The 16,974-nt window shown below is 35.9% G+C and overlaps 1 protein-coding gene across 3 annotated transcripts in view; it reads left to right on the top strand.

Moving 5' to 3' along the window:
• Positions 1 to 16,974, top strand: part of CAMK4 (calcium/calmodulin dependent protein kinase IV) — a 219,659-nt gene that overhangs the window by 110,394 nt on the left and 92,291 nt on the right. For all 3 annotated transcript variants that reach the window (XM_060009032.1, XM_060009031.1, XM_060009030.1), the window contains one exon: positions 3,298 to 3,376. In XM_060009032.1, coding sequence (XP_059865015.1) covers positions 3,298 to 3,376 — 79 coding nt within the window. The remainder of the gene's footprint in view (positions 1 to 3,297; positions 3,377 to 16,974) is intronic.

Below are 16,974 nucleotides of genomic sequence, written 5' to 3'. Positions count from 1 at the left end.
GGCTGACTCACATGATAACTTCTTTTTGAAAGGGCTATTTTATCTTGAAGATTATGAGTTTGGAGGAACTAAGGTGATTGGCAGTGGAAAGAATCAGAACGTGTGAAATTCCTTAAAAATTTATTGACTTAAATAACTTTGTGTTACACATAATAAAAAAAAACCCTTTACAAAAAAAAAAAAGATATTTCTTGCTTCTTGATGTAGGATTGTATTGCTATAAACTTCCCTCTTAGAACTGCTTTTGCTGCATCCCATAGGTTTTGGGTCATTGTGTTTTCATTGTCATTTGTTTCTAGGTATTTTTTGATTTCCTCTTTGATTTCTACAGTGATTCATTGTGGTTTTAATTTGCATTTCCCTAATGACTAATGATGTTGGGCATCTTTCTTTGTGCTTTTTACCATCCATATATTTTCTTTGGTGAAATATATATTCAAATCTTTGCCCCATCTTTAAAATGCATTACTTTCTTATTATTGGGCTTTGAGTTTGTTTGTAATTCTAGATACAAGTCCTTTATCAGATATGTGATTATAAAAACTTTCTCCTTGTCTGTGTCTTTCATAAAGCAGACATTTTTAATTTAAATGAAGTCCAATTTATTTTTTGTTCTTTGAATTATTGTGCTTTGGGCTGTGTATGTAAGAAATCATTGCCTAACTAAAGGTCACAAAATTTTCTTCTTTTTTTAAGTTTTAGAATTATAGGTTTTACATTTATACTTATGATCCATTTTGAGTAATTTTTTCATGGAGTGTGAGCTTGGATAAAGGCTTTTTGTTTTTACTTTTGTTTTTTGCATATGTGTATCCAGTTGTTCCAGCACTATTTATACTTGGTGAAACTGTCCTTTCTCCACCAAATTGCCTATTTATTTACCTTTGTCAGAAACCAATTAGCCATATATGTGTACAACTATTTCTGGATTCTTTTTTCCATTCCATTTGTCTACATGTTTATTCTTCCTTCAATACCACTCTCTTGATTACTGTAGCATTATACTAAGTCAGGAAATCAAGTTTATGAATCTTTTAACTTCAAAGAGAAAGTGTATTCTGCTGTTTTTGTGTAGTGTTTTCTAAATGTCATTTAACTTAGTTTAGTTGATAATGTTGTTCATGTCCTCCATATCCTCAGTGGTAATTTTTCTGCTTTCTCTATTAACTGCTAAGAGGCTGTGTTGATGTCTCCAGCTGTACTTGTGGATTTGTCTGTTTCTCTGTTCAGTTTTATCAGTTTTTGCTTCATGTATTTTGAAACACTGTTGTTAGGTGCATACACATTTACATTTGTTATGTCATTTTGTGGAATAGACCTCGTAATAATTAAGTCGTGTTCATCTTTATCCTTATTTTGAAGTCTGGTTGACATGATATTAATATAGCTACTCCTGCTTTCTTTTGTCTAGTGTTTTCATAGTATCTCTCGTCTATCATTTTATTTTTAACCTATTTACCCTTTATATTTAAAATTGGTTAATTGTATATGGTGTATAGTTTGGTCTTGATTTTTTCAATCTAATCTGATGATCTTTACTTTATTTTTTTGAACCTGAAGTAATGAGTCATTTATTAGAAATAAGTCATTGGCTGAACGAGTTTACATATGACAAAAAATTTGGAGGGTATACTAGTGTGGTAGATTTTCAGCATAAACAAAATTTTCTTAAAACAACATGGAATTATTTGTTTAGGTCATTGCTACAGATTGAGACTGAAGATTAAGTGGAGTCTGTTGTAGCATGTGACTGATGATCTTTATTTTGAATTGATATGCTTATGAAATTTACATTTAATGTAATTTTTATATGATTGGATTAAAATACACCATATTGTTAGTTGTTTTATTTTTTAATCTCTTATTTTGTTTTGTTCCCCAGCATTTCATTTCTGATTATTCCATTTTAGCTTCATTATTGACTTTTTTCTTTTAAAAATTATTTTATTCATTGCCCTAGGTTACACAATATACATCTTTAATTAATCAGAGTCTACTTTTAAATAATATCATACTACTTAACATGTAATATAAGGACTTAACAGTATTATCTCAAATTCTCCCACTCTTTGTGCTATTTTTGTCATACATTTTACTTTTACATATGCCATAAACAGTGAATTAATATTTCTGCTTTATATAGATATAATTTAGAGCAATTAAAAATAAAGAAAATAGAATTTTATATTTACCTCCATTTATTCCGTTGCAACTCTTTATTTCTTTGTGTATATGTTATATCTTACCACAGTTTAAAAAAAATGTGTTGAAATTGTTCTTACCTATTAGCATTTACACCACCAGTTCCTGACTCTTGCTGGGTCTATTAAAAATTTGATGTGCGTGGGTAGCTTGGAATATGCTTGATTTGTATATTTCTTTTGTTCTTTCTTAGAATTTCATAACCACTGGACTGAATGTATCATGAGAGGTCCTTTGGCCTAATCTTTAAAGTATGACAGATTTACTTCAACTGATCTTATTTTAAGACTTATCTGAAGTTCTCTAAAGTTGTACTTAAGCCTGCTCCGTCTCTTTTTATCTCTGTCTTGTTCTCTTGCTCTCATGACTGGAGAGGAAGCATCAGGACCACAATGTCCTGCTTTTTAATGTTCTCTTTTTAGTAACTTCACACATGTATCACATACATAAAGATAGTTATTGAGTTTCTTCTTACCATTCTGCATTACAGGTAAAAAACTTTCTCTACTTCTCCAAGTTTTTTATAGAGTGATAAATTTACTTTTTCTCTGTATATCTTTGACCATTTTAATAGGATTTTCTCCTGGACATTTCACGTAATCATTTTTGTTAGGCACGTGTGAGTAAGTGGTAGCAGTATTCACCAAGATGAAGGAACCGGTATCTCTATTGGAATAATATTGGCTCTGAGAGAATGCCAGGGAACCAAATGAAGTGGTGTAAATTCTCAAGGGTTCCCAGCACCCTTGCCAAGTAGTGGAGACTTTCCTGACCCTTACAGCCTAGTGCTGAAATTAAACCCTCTCGCTGAAGCCATAAGGCTTACTCTTCTCCAGAGATGACTGAAGGCAACAGCCTTAGGCAGGTTACTTGTATAGCGTTGAGCTAGGAGAAAAAGAGCAGACAGGAAAATCTGAGCACACTATCTTTAGTTATGAGAAAAAAATCCTCTCAACAGTTGGGCCAGCCCTATAATAGAACTTATAAACACTTGTCAGTTATGAGGGTAAACGTAAGACATACTTATTTTCAAGCTTTCCCCTTAATTTCTTGTCCAAAGCATAACATTTTCTTTTTGTCTTTTTCCCCCTCAAGGGGTGCTACATCCATTGTATACAGATGCAAACAGAAGGGGACCCAGAAGCCTTATGCTCTCAAAGTGTTAAAGAAAACAGTAAGTTTATTTCATTATATAATAGCATCTCTAAGGAATCTGTGACCTGGAGAAGGCAGGAGCCCTGATTCGAAGGACAAAAGGGCCAGAGAGCTGCTATGTGCAGCTAACTCATTTGAATCATGATTATGAGAGTGCAGCCAAATGGGTTGTTTTTTGATGGAAATTGTGATTCTTTGAAAGCAACTGGATCTCAAATTAGATACAGTTGTGGGGAGGAGAAGTATGGAATGGAAAGACATTTAGAGTTTCCAGGTAAACTTTGCTTTGTATACCTGTCATGTTTTCAGATATATGTGTACATTTATATAATCTCCAATCACAATTTAATATACTAGAAAAGGTTGTTATTTAAAAATACCTAAATGAAACACAAATAGATGCATTTGTTAAAGAAGTCATCAGCTTCTTACTTGATTTTCAAATGGTGGGTTTACTTCAGTAAAGTACAACCAGGCAAATGCTAATGTATCTGGGACTGAACCTGCTCATCGAAGAAGTTCATATTTGAACAAGAAGGAAGGATTTTGTTTTCGGATTTTTTTTTTCTTGCCCTAAGCTTGTAGGTGAGCTGAGGGGGCAAAAGTTACTTAGGCTCATCTCCAATAAGTAAGAAATGCTAAGGTGAGAGTTCAAAATACAAATGTCAGCATGTAATACTGGCATTTTTATACTCCCTGTGCCCCAGAGAATATTTGTCATTGTAATGCCCTACTTATACTTTCTGTCCTTAGGTAATTTCCCCTTATAAAACCACAAAAAGACAACGTATTCTTTTATAGCAAATTCTTCCTTTCTCAAATTTTATGTGAACAAATATGTGAAATATATATATTTCTGAAAACCCAGATGTAACATATGCTGAGGAGAGACATACTGTAACTTTTGAAGTCAAATAATACCTCTTTGAGGCCAAGGGATTTTTTTTTTCTAAAGTCAGCTTAATATCACCAACTGTTTATGTATTGTCTGGCACACGGAAATTTTAGACTCTCATATAATGAAGAAGAGAATAATGGCACAATGTTTTCAGTCAAGTAGAAGTAGAATGACATTTTCAAACAATCTGTTAGAATTTAAGGCCACTCAAGCACCAAGAACAGTATAACTGAAGAAGGTAATAGTTTAAATGGCAATTGCTCCTAATAAGGTCTTTATTCTGGATTTCCTATTTGGTGTAGCCAATGATTCCAGGATGTAGAGGCAGCTTTTGATTGATAAGCTTTGGAGTTTTCTCTTAAATCAATTTCTTATAGTCATAAAATGTATTTGAACTAAGGATTATTAAAATTTCATGAAATAGAATTTCCTGTTAAACATCTGCTTTTCATGAAACTATATTGGCATGCTTTAGCAGTAGTGACACAAGAGATGTTTTTGGACTTGGTTGTATCATTTCTTGCTGGTTAAAAAATTGTCAGTAAAATTTGTGTGTGGTTATTTTATTTTCATAGTTGAGGAAACTTTGAAAGGCACTAGCTATATAAACATCTAGGAAAATGAGTATTCAGAAATGACTTGTGAATGCTCAGAATCCCAAAGGACAAGGGGCTGGTTTAGAGAATATTTGTTTATGTCAAAAATCTTTGAATGAATTGGAATAAGAGAGAAGTGAAGACACTTGGTGGGTTCATGACTTTTATTCATTGAGAAAGTAAAGCTCTGATTTGCCCTCCCTTGTCTTCTCTCCTCCACCTCTGTTGTGGAAACATCTTGTTCAGAAGACAGGCACGAAGAAAATGTGGACGGGAACCAAGTGTCAGATGGAACTGCAGAACGATGCAGTAAGGCAGATGTTGTCAAACACAGTTACTGTTGTACCAAATGGAATGAGAGAAATCCCCTGGAGAAACCTCAGTTTTTAACATAGATGGAATTCCCAGCATTGTCTCCTAGAATCAACCATGCCCAGAGATGTATAAACAAGAGGAATAGCAGGCAAAACCTCAAAGAGAAATTGCCTCCAGTGTTTAATTCTATATAGGTCATGAAGACAGAACTTCCTTATCCAAATGAAATGAATGAAGCCTATGATCTTATTTTAAGACTAAGAATCTATTTATGGAGGAAAAGTGATGTAGGGGAAACAAAGTATTCTTCTAGCAAATTCAGTTAAAGATCTGCTCTTGACGGGGAAAGTGAGCTTCAGAAAACTTGAATGATCTGTGTAATCTATTTATTAGATTGAGCCACATAAAACTTCATCTATTAAACTATTCTTGACCTATAAAAAATGGCAATTTTATGTGGTTCAACTAACAACTTTGGGGCTACTATACCACTTCATGGGATAATTCCTTGGGTCCTCATTTTATGATTAGACCCAAACTTAAGAGGTTTGAAAGATTATCTGTCTATATCTGTTTGTCTGTCTATCATCTATCAACTATCTGTAAGAATTTCATAGGGCTGATGTAATAAACTACCATAAACTGGATGGCTTAGAACAATTAAAATTTATTCTTTTACAATTTTGAAGTCTAGAAGTCTGAAATCAAGGGGATGGGACGGCAAGGTTGATTCCTTCTGAGGGCACTGATGGAGAATTTGTTCCATGCCTCTCTCCTAGCTTCTGGTGGCCATCAGCAATGCTTGATGTTCCTTGACTTGTCATTGCATCACTCTAATCTCTATCTTCATTGTCACATGGCAGTCTTCTCCCTGCATGTCTTCATATCATATTCCCTCTCTGCATGTCTGTGTTCACATTTCCCTCTTCATATAAGGACACCAGTTCTATTGGATTAGGGACCCACCCTACTCCAGTATGACCTCATCTTAAATTAACTACCTATATTTACAACAACTAATTCCCAGATAAAGTCACATTTTTAAGGACTAGGGGGTTAGTACTTCAACATATTTTGGAGGGGGGGACACAATTCCATCCAAAATCCTATCAATAAAAGAGGACCTCTAAGGTGAATTTCAAAATATTCCACTCAATAATCTATCTGAAGTTGAATAAAACTTTTATCACATTCAAGAAACTAATAAACATAAGAAAACCTATCCATTTTATAGGTGATTAGATTCATATATAAATGTTTTTAAGTCCAAGAAAATTTCCCTATCTCTTCCACAAGTTAATTATTTGATAACAATAATCCTCTTCCCCAGGATCTGTTTAAAAGCTGTTTCAGGACAGTTTACCCAAAATTTATTTTGTGGCAATATTATGTTCCTTTCTCATAGCTTAATATTTTAGGAAGGATTTAGTTTACATTGGCAGTAAGGGACTTATTCCCCCTATAAAACACCCTGATTATCATTAACAATCCATTAAGCACTCATATGTCTGAGTGATAGACAAATACTCTAATTTATCCATAGGAAGATAGACTAAAGCATCTACTCTTATGGAGAAATCCACATTCCATTGGTTGTCAAGTACAGGACAGAATTAATACTGATAATAAACATAAAGTAGCTTGTTATGTTCAGACAGTTGGGTATTTTGGCTAATAAAATATCCTTGTGGGAACTTAACATGTAATTATAATAAAAATATTTTAAATTACCATATATTTTATATGTGGATATAATACCATGTTCTTTATCTATAGACAACTACAATTTCTAGAATTAGAATACATTAAAATACATATCGACCAACATCATTAATGTCTGCAACTTACGTTCAGATAGTTCACAATGAAAGAAAAGTGTGAGTGTGTGTATGTGTGTGCACATATAGGGAGAGAGAGAGAAAAAAAAATATGGCAAAAATCAATAGTTATTAAATTTAGGACAGTATACTAGTGTCCATGCTAGATTTCAGAATTTCAGTATATGAGAAAATTTGAGTTAAACCAAACTTTAACATTGAGATCCTGTTCAACATAACTTTTCTCTGGACATTCAGAAAGCATTACAAGATCTTACAGTTTCTAAATGTCCTGATAAACACCAGTGACTCTCTATTATAGATGTATTGAAGTGCCAGAAAACAGAAAATGATAATTGAACCAACGTTTTACTATACTGAAAATCCTGGACTTTTCCAGAAACAGTATCCATTTGTCTCATCACGTCATTAATGAGGATAAAGCTTTGAGGGCAGTGAGGGTAGACAAGAGAGGAAAATGAATTGAAGGGCTCTTTTGAGTGTTTATTTTTTTTAATTTTTTTCCACATAGTATTAGAGATCCTTGGACTGAAGAACTCATCAAGTCACTAGGAGTGCCATACCTACTCTCCTCCTGGGAAAGGTGACCCATTTTGTAACTTTTTATTTTAAAACAGTTACAGATTCACAGGCAGTGCCATTTTTGTTGCCCATAAATACCTCATTACCTTGTATGTAATTGGCTTGCAGATATCAGTGAAACTTTTACTGTGAACTTTGTAAAACGAATCCAGGGTGAAGGAAACAAGGCTTCCTTTTTTCCTTCACTCATGAGCCTTTCATCATCTCCGTTTTATGCAATATTTAGAAGAAATTGAAGTAGAGTAGAAAGATTTTCTAAGCTGCGTCCTCAGATGAACAACTTTGGGGCGTTAAAAGATTCTGACAGACACGGGTAGTGGGACAATAAGTGATTTACAAGATGGGACCTTTTTATTGATGTTATTTAGTTACGTGACTTTTTAATATGCTGAACTTAAAACTGATTCAAGAAAATAGATTCAAGAAAATGTCAAAATTTGAACAGATTATGCAGATGGAACCTTCAGTCTGGACTGACTTTTGCTGAGTTAAATGGAATCACAACTTTTGAAGAATTTTGGTGATAATGGAGTCACTCCTTCAGGAATGAGTCACAGGCATTATCTCTTTTCCTAAGGAGTACATCCCCTAGGGTGTGTCTAAATAATCACACTTCAGGCCTATCAATATGGCTCATTTTCAGGAACTGATTGAGATTTAAGAAAATTATGATCATCAATCATTTATAGTGTCCCTGGAATTTTGAAGACAAATATTTGAATTCTAAAATCATGATGACATTTCTAGCCATGTGGCTCAACTCTTGAAAAAGATTGCATTCAGATTGCTATAAAATCCTTGCATGAAATACCCAGTATTGAGTCTAAGAATTAATCTCAGTGTGTAAATTCAGAATTTATGAGTCTGAGAGCCAATCTCAGTGTATAAGTTCAGAATGTATAGGTCTTCTGACTCTCCTTAAGAATGGCTATGTGGTTGTGGGGTAAGATCATGGGCTGTGGAGCCAGACAACTTGAGTTCAGGACCACTTCTGCCACTTACTACCTGTGTGACCCTACAACAGTTATGTAAATCTCTCAATCTTAGTTTCTTCATCTGTGAAATGAGTTTAAGAACATCTAGCCCGTGGCATTTTAGTAACAATTAAAATGAGATAACTTATGTAAAATATTTCTCAGCACCTAGGGAGCATGTAATAAATGGTGAACATTGTTCTTATTATTAATTGTAATGGGTCCACACAGATATTTTATATTATAATATTATCAGCTCATTCTGTGTAATTCTCATATTTTCATTAGCTTGATTGAAAACTAAGCAGTAAGCAGCACCAGACATATTGTATACTGCTGTATGAACAAACTAATTATATCATTTCTGGTCATATGACCTCATACTTAGACAAATCTTGGATGCCCGTGATTCCTAGATTTGGAACACTTTCAACCCTACTGCTCTATTCTGATTCTTGACATTGGAGCACTGTGACTTGATCCATAGTTTAGAAGCTGTTTTAGGTCTAAATTTTGTCATATTTTAGTTATTGTAATGTAAAGTGATCTATAGATTTCTGGAAAGGCTTTTCTTGAATAATTTAATTAGCATTCACCTAGTAAATGTTCCTAACTTTTATAAAATTTCCATTAAGTACTAAAGGATAAAAGAGGCCTTTTATCCTCCTCTCAGTTAGTTGAAGAGCCACACGTTGTGACTTGCTGATCATTCTATGAGTTAGTTTTTAATTTGTATTCATTTTTCCTTATGTTCTTATGAATTAGCTCTTTGAGTATGTAACTATGATGCTGCTGGAGACTTTGAAAAGTTGCTCTAGATTAAATTACAGAAGGTACACAGGCCTCCCTCAAATTCTTGGTAGTTGAATCTCCAGGATGTCTCCATTAGAGGAGTTTTCAGGTTTTTCAGTTCTGAAATAGAAAGAATAACATTTATACCACTTGGCAAACTGAGGATTACCTGCTCTTGTCTCTTTCTGTCTAACCTTTGGGAACATGGAAAACTGATCACAGGCCATTCATTTTTCAATTTCTGTGATATACGTAAGAGAGATGGCTAGGTCAATCTGGGTTAAAGATATGCATCTATTAAACACTGCTATAACTACTTTTAACAACTAATGGGTATGCTCTAGAAGTGGAGTCAGGGTCTCCCTTGGTCAGTGATGGAGAGGAGAATAATAAATCACTAGCTCAAATGGACTTTTTGGGCCCAACTGAGGTCTCAGAACACATTAAGGAAAGCAGCTTGCTGATAACAAGCTGTGTCAAGTGAAGTGAAACTTCTTCAAGCATTCTGTCAGTTGGAACCTATTGATTTTCATAGGGACTATTAAGCCAGGTTTCCTGGAATAGGAATAGGGATATTTCTATTCAGTTTGTGACAAGTATATGTCTACAAGAGAAGAGAGGTAGCAGGGTGGAATGTTAAAATCTTGGCCTGATTTGTATGCTTTACTGTTCAAAGATCCACTTGGAAGTCTGAACATTCTTGCAGAGAACTGGTCGTTGCAGTTTGATTTGTTTTCTTGCTTGATAGAAACGCTGCTAGAATCTGTCACAATTCAGCTCACTTATCTATCCTCTCATTTTATTGATCTTTCACAGGCATTTTGTTGCCTTTTAAAAAGTAAACATAATTCAGAGGCAAGCTGATACAAGGGAAGTAGGGAGAGAGAGATCGAGAATATAGGCACTGGCCTGTGTGCTATTACCCAGAAAGAAACATACTTTGCAGTTACACCATCTGCTCAAGTTATCACACTTAACCCTCTAGTACTTTCTTTTTTTAATTTTATTTATTTTTGGCTGCGTTGGGTCTTCGTTGCTGCGCACGGGCTTTCTCTAGTTGCCGTGAGCGGGGGCTACTCTTCGTTGTGGTGCACGGGCTTCTCATTGCGGTGGCTTCTCTTGTTGTGGAGCATGGGCTCTAGGTGCACGGGCCTCAGTAGTTGTGGTGTGCAGGCTCTGTGGTTCACGGGCTCTAGAGCGCAGGCTCAGTAGTTGTGGTGCACAGGCTTAGTTGCTCCACGGCATATGGGATATCCCCGGACCAGGGCTCGAACTTGTGTCCCCTGCATTGGCAGGCGATTCTTAACTACTGCACCACCAGGGAAGTCCCAACCTTCTGGTACTTTTACAAGTAGTGAGTGGTTGGATCTAAAGTGATCTTCACCCTTTATATGAAGCCTATGGAGGCAAAAAGGAGGTGACTAGCCCAAACCAGAGGAAATCTTAGGAAGAGCTTATGTTACCATACCCTAGTAGAAGAAAGAGACTAGAAACTTCTCAGAGAACTGAGTGGGAAAGACCTTGTAACCAAAGGAGAGGTGCGGGGCAGCAGGAAAGTTGAGAGGAGCCCAAGGAGATCAGAGTTGGGGAGTGGTGCCTGATGGACCACAACCAGGAAAGCTGAGAAGGAACACAGATCAGCCTCAAAGCAAACTTAGGATTCCTATCTTAGTGAGAAGGGGAAAAGCTATAATCTTAGTGTTAACAGGGAAAAACATTTTAACAAATTTTTATTTTTCTTTGTGGTACAAAGTTGAATGATGATCAAAGCTGTGTTCATCCAGACAATGTAAGAAGAGCGGAGAGTGAGCTGTGACGGGGCGAGAGAGAGTCATGGACATATACACACTAACAAACATAGTAAGGTAGATAGCTAGAGGGAAGCAGCCGCATGGCACGGGGATATTGGCTCGGTGCTCTGTGACAGCCTGGAGGGGTGGGATAGGGAGGGTGGGAGGGAGGGAGACGCAAGAGGGAAGAGATATGGGAACATATGTATATGTATAACTGATTCACTTTGTTATAAAGCAGAAACTAACACACCATTGTAAAGTAATTATACCCCAATAAAGATGTTAATTAAAAAAAAAAAAAAAAAAAAAAAAAAAGAAGAGGGGAGAGAAAGAAGGCTAAGAGAAGATTAAGTCCTGAAACTCCAAAACCATTAATTTGCTGAAAGAGAGAAAATGAATGACTGTGTGCAAAGGAAATTGATTAGAAGAGATCCAAATAATTTTCAGTATTGAATTAGCTTAACAACAGCTTTTTTTTTAAAGTAAGCATTTTCAAATCACCATATGCCACTCCAGCAATTTTAACAGTAAAGAAGCATAATGCTAATAAGAATGGGACCCACACTTAATTATTCAACAATATGTAGTAGCCCCTTTCATATGTTAATGCAACAATGCCTCATGGGACTGTTTACTTAAGGGAGTTTTAGAGAAGGAATGTTTCCCCAAAGGACACAATAGCATGGAGAATTTGAACGCAGGACTTTTGAGTCCCAAATCTGAGCCCTTTCTATTGATACCAGCTAGGTCCTGAAAGAGAAAAAGACCAAAAAAAAACAAAAGTAAGGAATAAGCATGGCCCAGATATGAGACTGAAACTAGATGTTGCTCCTTGCTAATCTGATAAAGGATGAAAAAGCCTTTGTTGACACACAGACACAGAGAAGCTGAGTGCAGTTCAAGTCACACTGTGAGTGAGCAAGAGTTTCCTTTGTGCAGAGAAAACAAGCAACATATTTCTTTTCCAAATGTTATTAAAACTTTAGTTTAATGCATCTCAGTATACAATATCCACTAACAAATGAAAGAAGAATAACGAAGGCGTGTGTAATGTACAAAACATTGCAGGGTGTGGCTCTCTTTGCCTTTTGTCTTATGCGTAGGTAGGATGCAGTGATGGTCCCACATGCGGCTGTGTATATGGAGTTCCAGTTTGCTCTCTGCTCTAAGTGTCAGTATCACAGGGTACATTCAGTACATTCAAAGCTACTCATACTTATCTCTACCCCAGAAGTCTGAAAAATGTATCAAATGGATAGTTATATCTACGATGCTTTTTTCCCCACAGAATACCACACTGTCACTGGGAAGATTTTTGTTTGAAATTTTGAGATCAGAATAGTTTAGAACTGTTTTTCCATCATAGCATCAGGACATATTTGGGTGTCATGATCAGTTTCAAAATCAAAGTGGATCCAATATTACTATCATCATCTTTTAAATTTTGACGTATTTTATGAAGGGGAATGTGGATGAGTGTCACGATTTACCTACCATATTTATATCTGCAAAAAAAGAAAAAAGAAATTTAAGTATTCTTTGCGTTCTATGATGATTAAAATTCTTCCTGAATCTGGTACCAACTGGATATCTGGGGGGAAAAGTACTTAAATTTTTCAGTCAAAGATATCTTAGTTTTTTACAATTTAAGAGTCTCTTTTAGTTTAAAAGAATTTCTTTAGAGTAAATATTCAGTATAAATTCAGCTCTCTCTCAGAGCTGTTTCTCCCTCACTCTGTTCTTGCCACATTGGCTTCTGGGTTCAAGGGCAGCTACGTAACACATGGGAGCATGGTCTCTACAGTGAGGATAAAGCAGCCATGCACCACAGCCATCACCAGATGCTTACTACATTAGAGACAGGGTTAGGCAAGGGCATTAGCAGCTATAGACAGCTGGGGAACACATCATGGGGTTGAATAATGATCAGACATTTAGAGACAGGACCAGACCAGCCCACTGCATGGATCATAGGCCCCTTTCCACTGCCCTCTCTGAGCCCTGACAGTCCTGGAAACTATCAAGAGAGAAAGCAATGGTAGGGCATTAGCATGGAATGTATGCATATCTACCCAATTAGTCATACATGGAACTTTTATGCTCTGAACCGTTTAATCCAGAAGAGATTTAAGGACAGGCTGTTGGGAGTGCATTGAGGAGATGCATGTTACTGTAAAGAAAAAGACTTTTGAGAAGGACTGAGCTGACATGCTTTAGTTATTGATTTCTGGAAACATCTGAACTCTTCAGAAAAAATGAAGCTCTGGGTTAAGATGTTAAGATGCTTCCTCACCAAGGAAGGCAAATCCAGACTTATACAACGAGAAACAGCTACTGCTGTCGACTTAAAAAAAATGCACAACGTGAGAGTTGTGAGTCAAGTTTTATTTGGGGCAAAATGAGGACTATAGCCCGGGAGACAGCATTTCAGATAGTTCTGAGAAACTGCTCCAAAGAGGTAGGGGGGAAGGTCAGTGTATATGTGATTTTGGTAAAGGGGGAGTATATACAATCAAGCAGATATTTTTTGCAGAAGGTTTCTGCTAGTCACGAGGAGAATTGGGCTCATAAAATCAAATCCTGAAAATATCTAACTATCTGAAGACCTGTTCTGCCAGTTTTCCCAGAGCACAGAGTTTCTCATTTCTGCTCTCCACCCTGAACTCCTTTCAGGGGGTGTTGAAAATCAGCAGCTGCAGCAGCACATGATTTAATCCTTGTAGAGGTAGTTGACAAGTGCCAATTTGTTGTTGACACTGCCGTGGAACAAAATCAACAAGGGAATTTTATTTCAAACCTTAAATCATTAAGATTTCTTGTATCTCTTTCCTATTCCAGCCCCAGAGCATTATTATATCACTTTTAGGGTCATTTAAAAGCATTTTGTGTCTACAGCCTGTTCTTTTCCTTTCTTTAAGGAAGTTTTTAGCATTTTTGAACAATATTAACCAGGGTATCTGAAAGTCTTAATTGTCTTAGAACATCAAGGAGCTAAAGCTTCTAAGATTGTCTAGGTGTTCCCCTATTCAAAGCTATCCTCAGTAAGGGATTCAACCCCAAGATGTAACTGATGAGACTTAAATGCTAATATTTCCAGAAGTACTTTTTGGTTTTGTTATTTGATAGGTTACAAAGTCATAAGCTTCTTGAATATGTAAATTCTCAGTTTAGTATCTCATAGATGATCACTTAGTTTTAGGATCAAAGGGAGATCTCAGGGCCTTGAAAATATATGCCCCTCACTTCAAATGGTTTGGGAATTCTGCAACCGAGTCATTGCTGTCCAACTGAAAGCAATATAAAATGAGAACTAAATATTGCTGTTTTCATGCCTTCTTGGTAATTTTTAGAGTATTTTGAAAAGTACTGCCTTGACCATGTGAAAACAACTAAAAAGAATGAAAAAGAAATGATGAATTTGTTTCAGTTCTATTAGAACTTGAATGTCTATAGGACCTGGCTGATACTCAGGTCTGTAGTAACCCAGGTGTGACCCTGATGGTCAACAGTAATTAATAAACATAAGAAATGGCCTTAAAACTTCCATGGAGCTTAACCACAGTAGTTCAGCTCTCATCCCAGTCTTGAAAAAAAGGTGAAGGAAGGTGTTTAAATTTGAATGCAAATAGGCACCAATCCCCCTCTTTGATTACCATTCAGCAAGAAGATTATATTGGACGTAGTTTAAGATTTTAATGAAGTTGTCTTCCACACTTTTAGGGAAAAAAAGATAAAGCTATATTTTCACGTATATTAGGCATTTTTCCTTTCTAGGGCTGGAATACCCTCATAAATACTTGTATTTCTACAGTTTGTTTTAGTTGGATTAATTTTTATGTGAAGACAGAAAATTGGAAATAGAAGACTAGAAAATATTTACCTTACTTTTACAAATTCTTTCAGGAAAGGCACTGAACATCTACCATGAGCCAGGAGATTTCGTATATATTCTCATTTAATCCTTACAACAATAACATGGTAGGGTAACCATTATTATCCCCATCTTATCCATGAAGAAATTGAAATAATCCTCACATAGGATAAGAGACTTTATGAAGGGCTCTAAATGGTAGGGCCAGAATTCAAATTGCATTTTTTTAAAAAGTACAACCAAGGATGTTCATTACAGAATGATTTATATTAGTAACAAAACGTAGGCAGTTGTAAGTGTCTAACCATAGGATAGCCATTAATGACACGGGGACATTAGGAAGCTCTTTTTTACGTTCTGCTTATGAACATTGGGTATTCATAAAACTTTATGGTATTTTCAGTGAACACTGTAAGAAACAAAATTGTATTTCCATATTTGAAATATATAAGGAAATATGCACAGTTTTAAAAACTGAAAGGAAGTAAACCAAAATGATAATGATAATGTTACAATGGTAGATATGGTACTCACTTTTATTTTTTTATATTTTATATATTTTTTTTAAAGTGGCTGATACCTTTATAAAAATTTATATATGTGTTTATTTTCTTCCAGCCCTGGCAACATGAACATAAAAGAAAATTTGGGAGGCTAACATTATATTCATTTTTTGTAAGCACCTGATATCAATTTCTTTTTTGCATGGATTTGACCATGCAGGTACTGAAGTCACCTCATTGGGGAATATGTGAATAGGAACCCAGCAAAGCTTTTCTTTTGAACTGTCCCTTGACTGGCACAAAGACAAAGCAGAAAATTCGTAGCTGCATCCCTAGAATTCTCTGCTTACCGAGGATCTCACTTCTCCTTCTTTGGGAATGCATAGTATACTCCAGTTCTCACTCTTCTGTTGTCTAATTTTCATCATTTCACTCTCATTTAATCTCTTCTGTGGTTATGTTTGATACACAGCATGTACCACACAAATTAAAGGCAAAGTGTGCTGGTTGAAGAAGAAGCTGTGAAAGCTCTATATACTGTGAGGAGTATCAGTACCTGCTGCAGTGGATTTAGAAAGTCAGTAACTTCACCAGAGCTTTTGTTAATTATATTTCTTGGAGCATTCCCCATTTACCCATGGGAGAGTGCAATCTTGAATAAGTGGTATAGTGACCCTTTGTGGCTCACAATTTAGAAATCACAAGCTATTATCTGTGTAGGCTCTAGAAGATCTGGGTACTTAGCTCTGCCTGTGAGACAGGCATTCTCCACTCCATTGGTGTTGATAACATGACAAAAATGTCATACGGATTTGAATGGCAGGAGAAGTGACTAACCACATCTAATCTCATCTAACCAGAGCTGTTAAACCAGGGATTTTTTCCTTTGAGCCCCCAACCTTTTGTATTCAAATACTAGTACCATCCTTCATTTATTTATTCTATAAATTTATATACCAGGTGTTGGTAAATAACGCTGGCGGTACTAATGTGTAAAAAATGGACAAGCCCTTGCTATCATAGAGCTTATGTTCTGGTGGAAGAAACAAATAATGAATTTGTAACCAAATGGTAACATACATTTGTGTAAATTTTATAAAGGGATTAGAGTGATGATTATGTTATGCGTATATGTGTATGTGTGTTTAGCTACCTTTGATGCAGTGACCTGGGAAGGCCTCTCATTTGTTTTCTGAGTGAAGTGAGAAGGTCTAGTGGAAGAGGGCGTGGCAAGTGTGAAGGCCTTGGAGCTTGGTCTGGGAGTTGAGTGGCCTGTTTATAGAGAGAAAAATGACATTAGCTCAAAAGGGTGAGGCCACCCCATCCTGAGTTTTAAGACCTTGGTAAAGAGTTTGCATTTACTCTTAGAACAGTGGGATGCCAACATTTAAGTCGGAGAGTGACAGGATCTGATTTACATTTTAAAGATATCACTTTGTCTGCTGTGTGCAGAGG

The sequence above is a fragment of the Delphinus delphis genome, chromosome 3, assembly GCF_949987515.2.
Source record: "Delphinus delphis chromosome 3, mDelDel1.2, whole genome shotgun sequence".
Classification (NCBI taxonomy): Eukaryota; Metazoa; Chordata; class Mammalia; order Artiodactyla; family Delphinidae; genus Delphinus; species Delphinus delphis.
The sequence above is the reverse complement of the archived record's forward strand: the minus strand, read 5'-3'. Positions and strand labels throughout refer to the sequence as shown.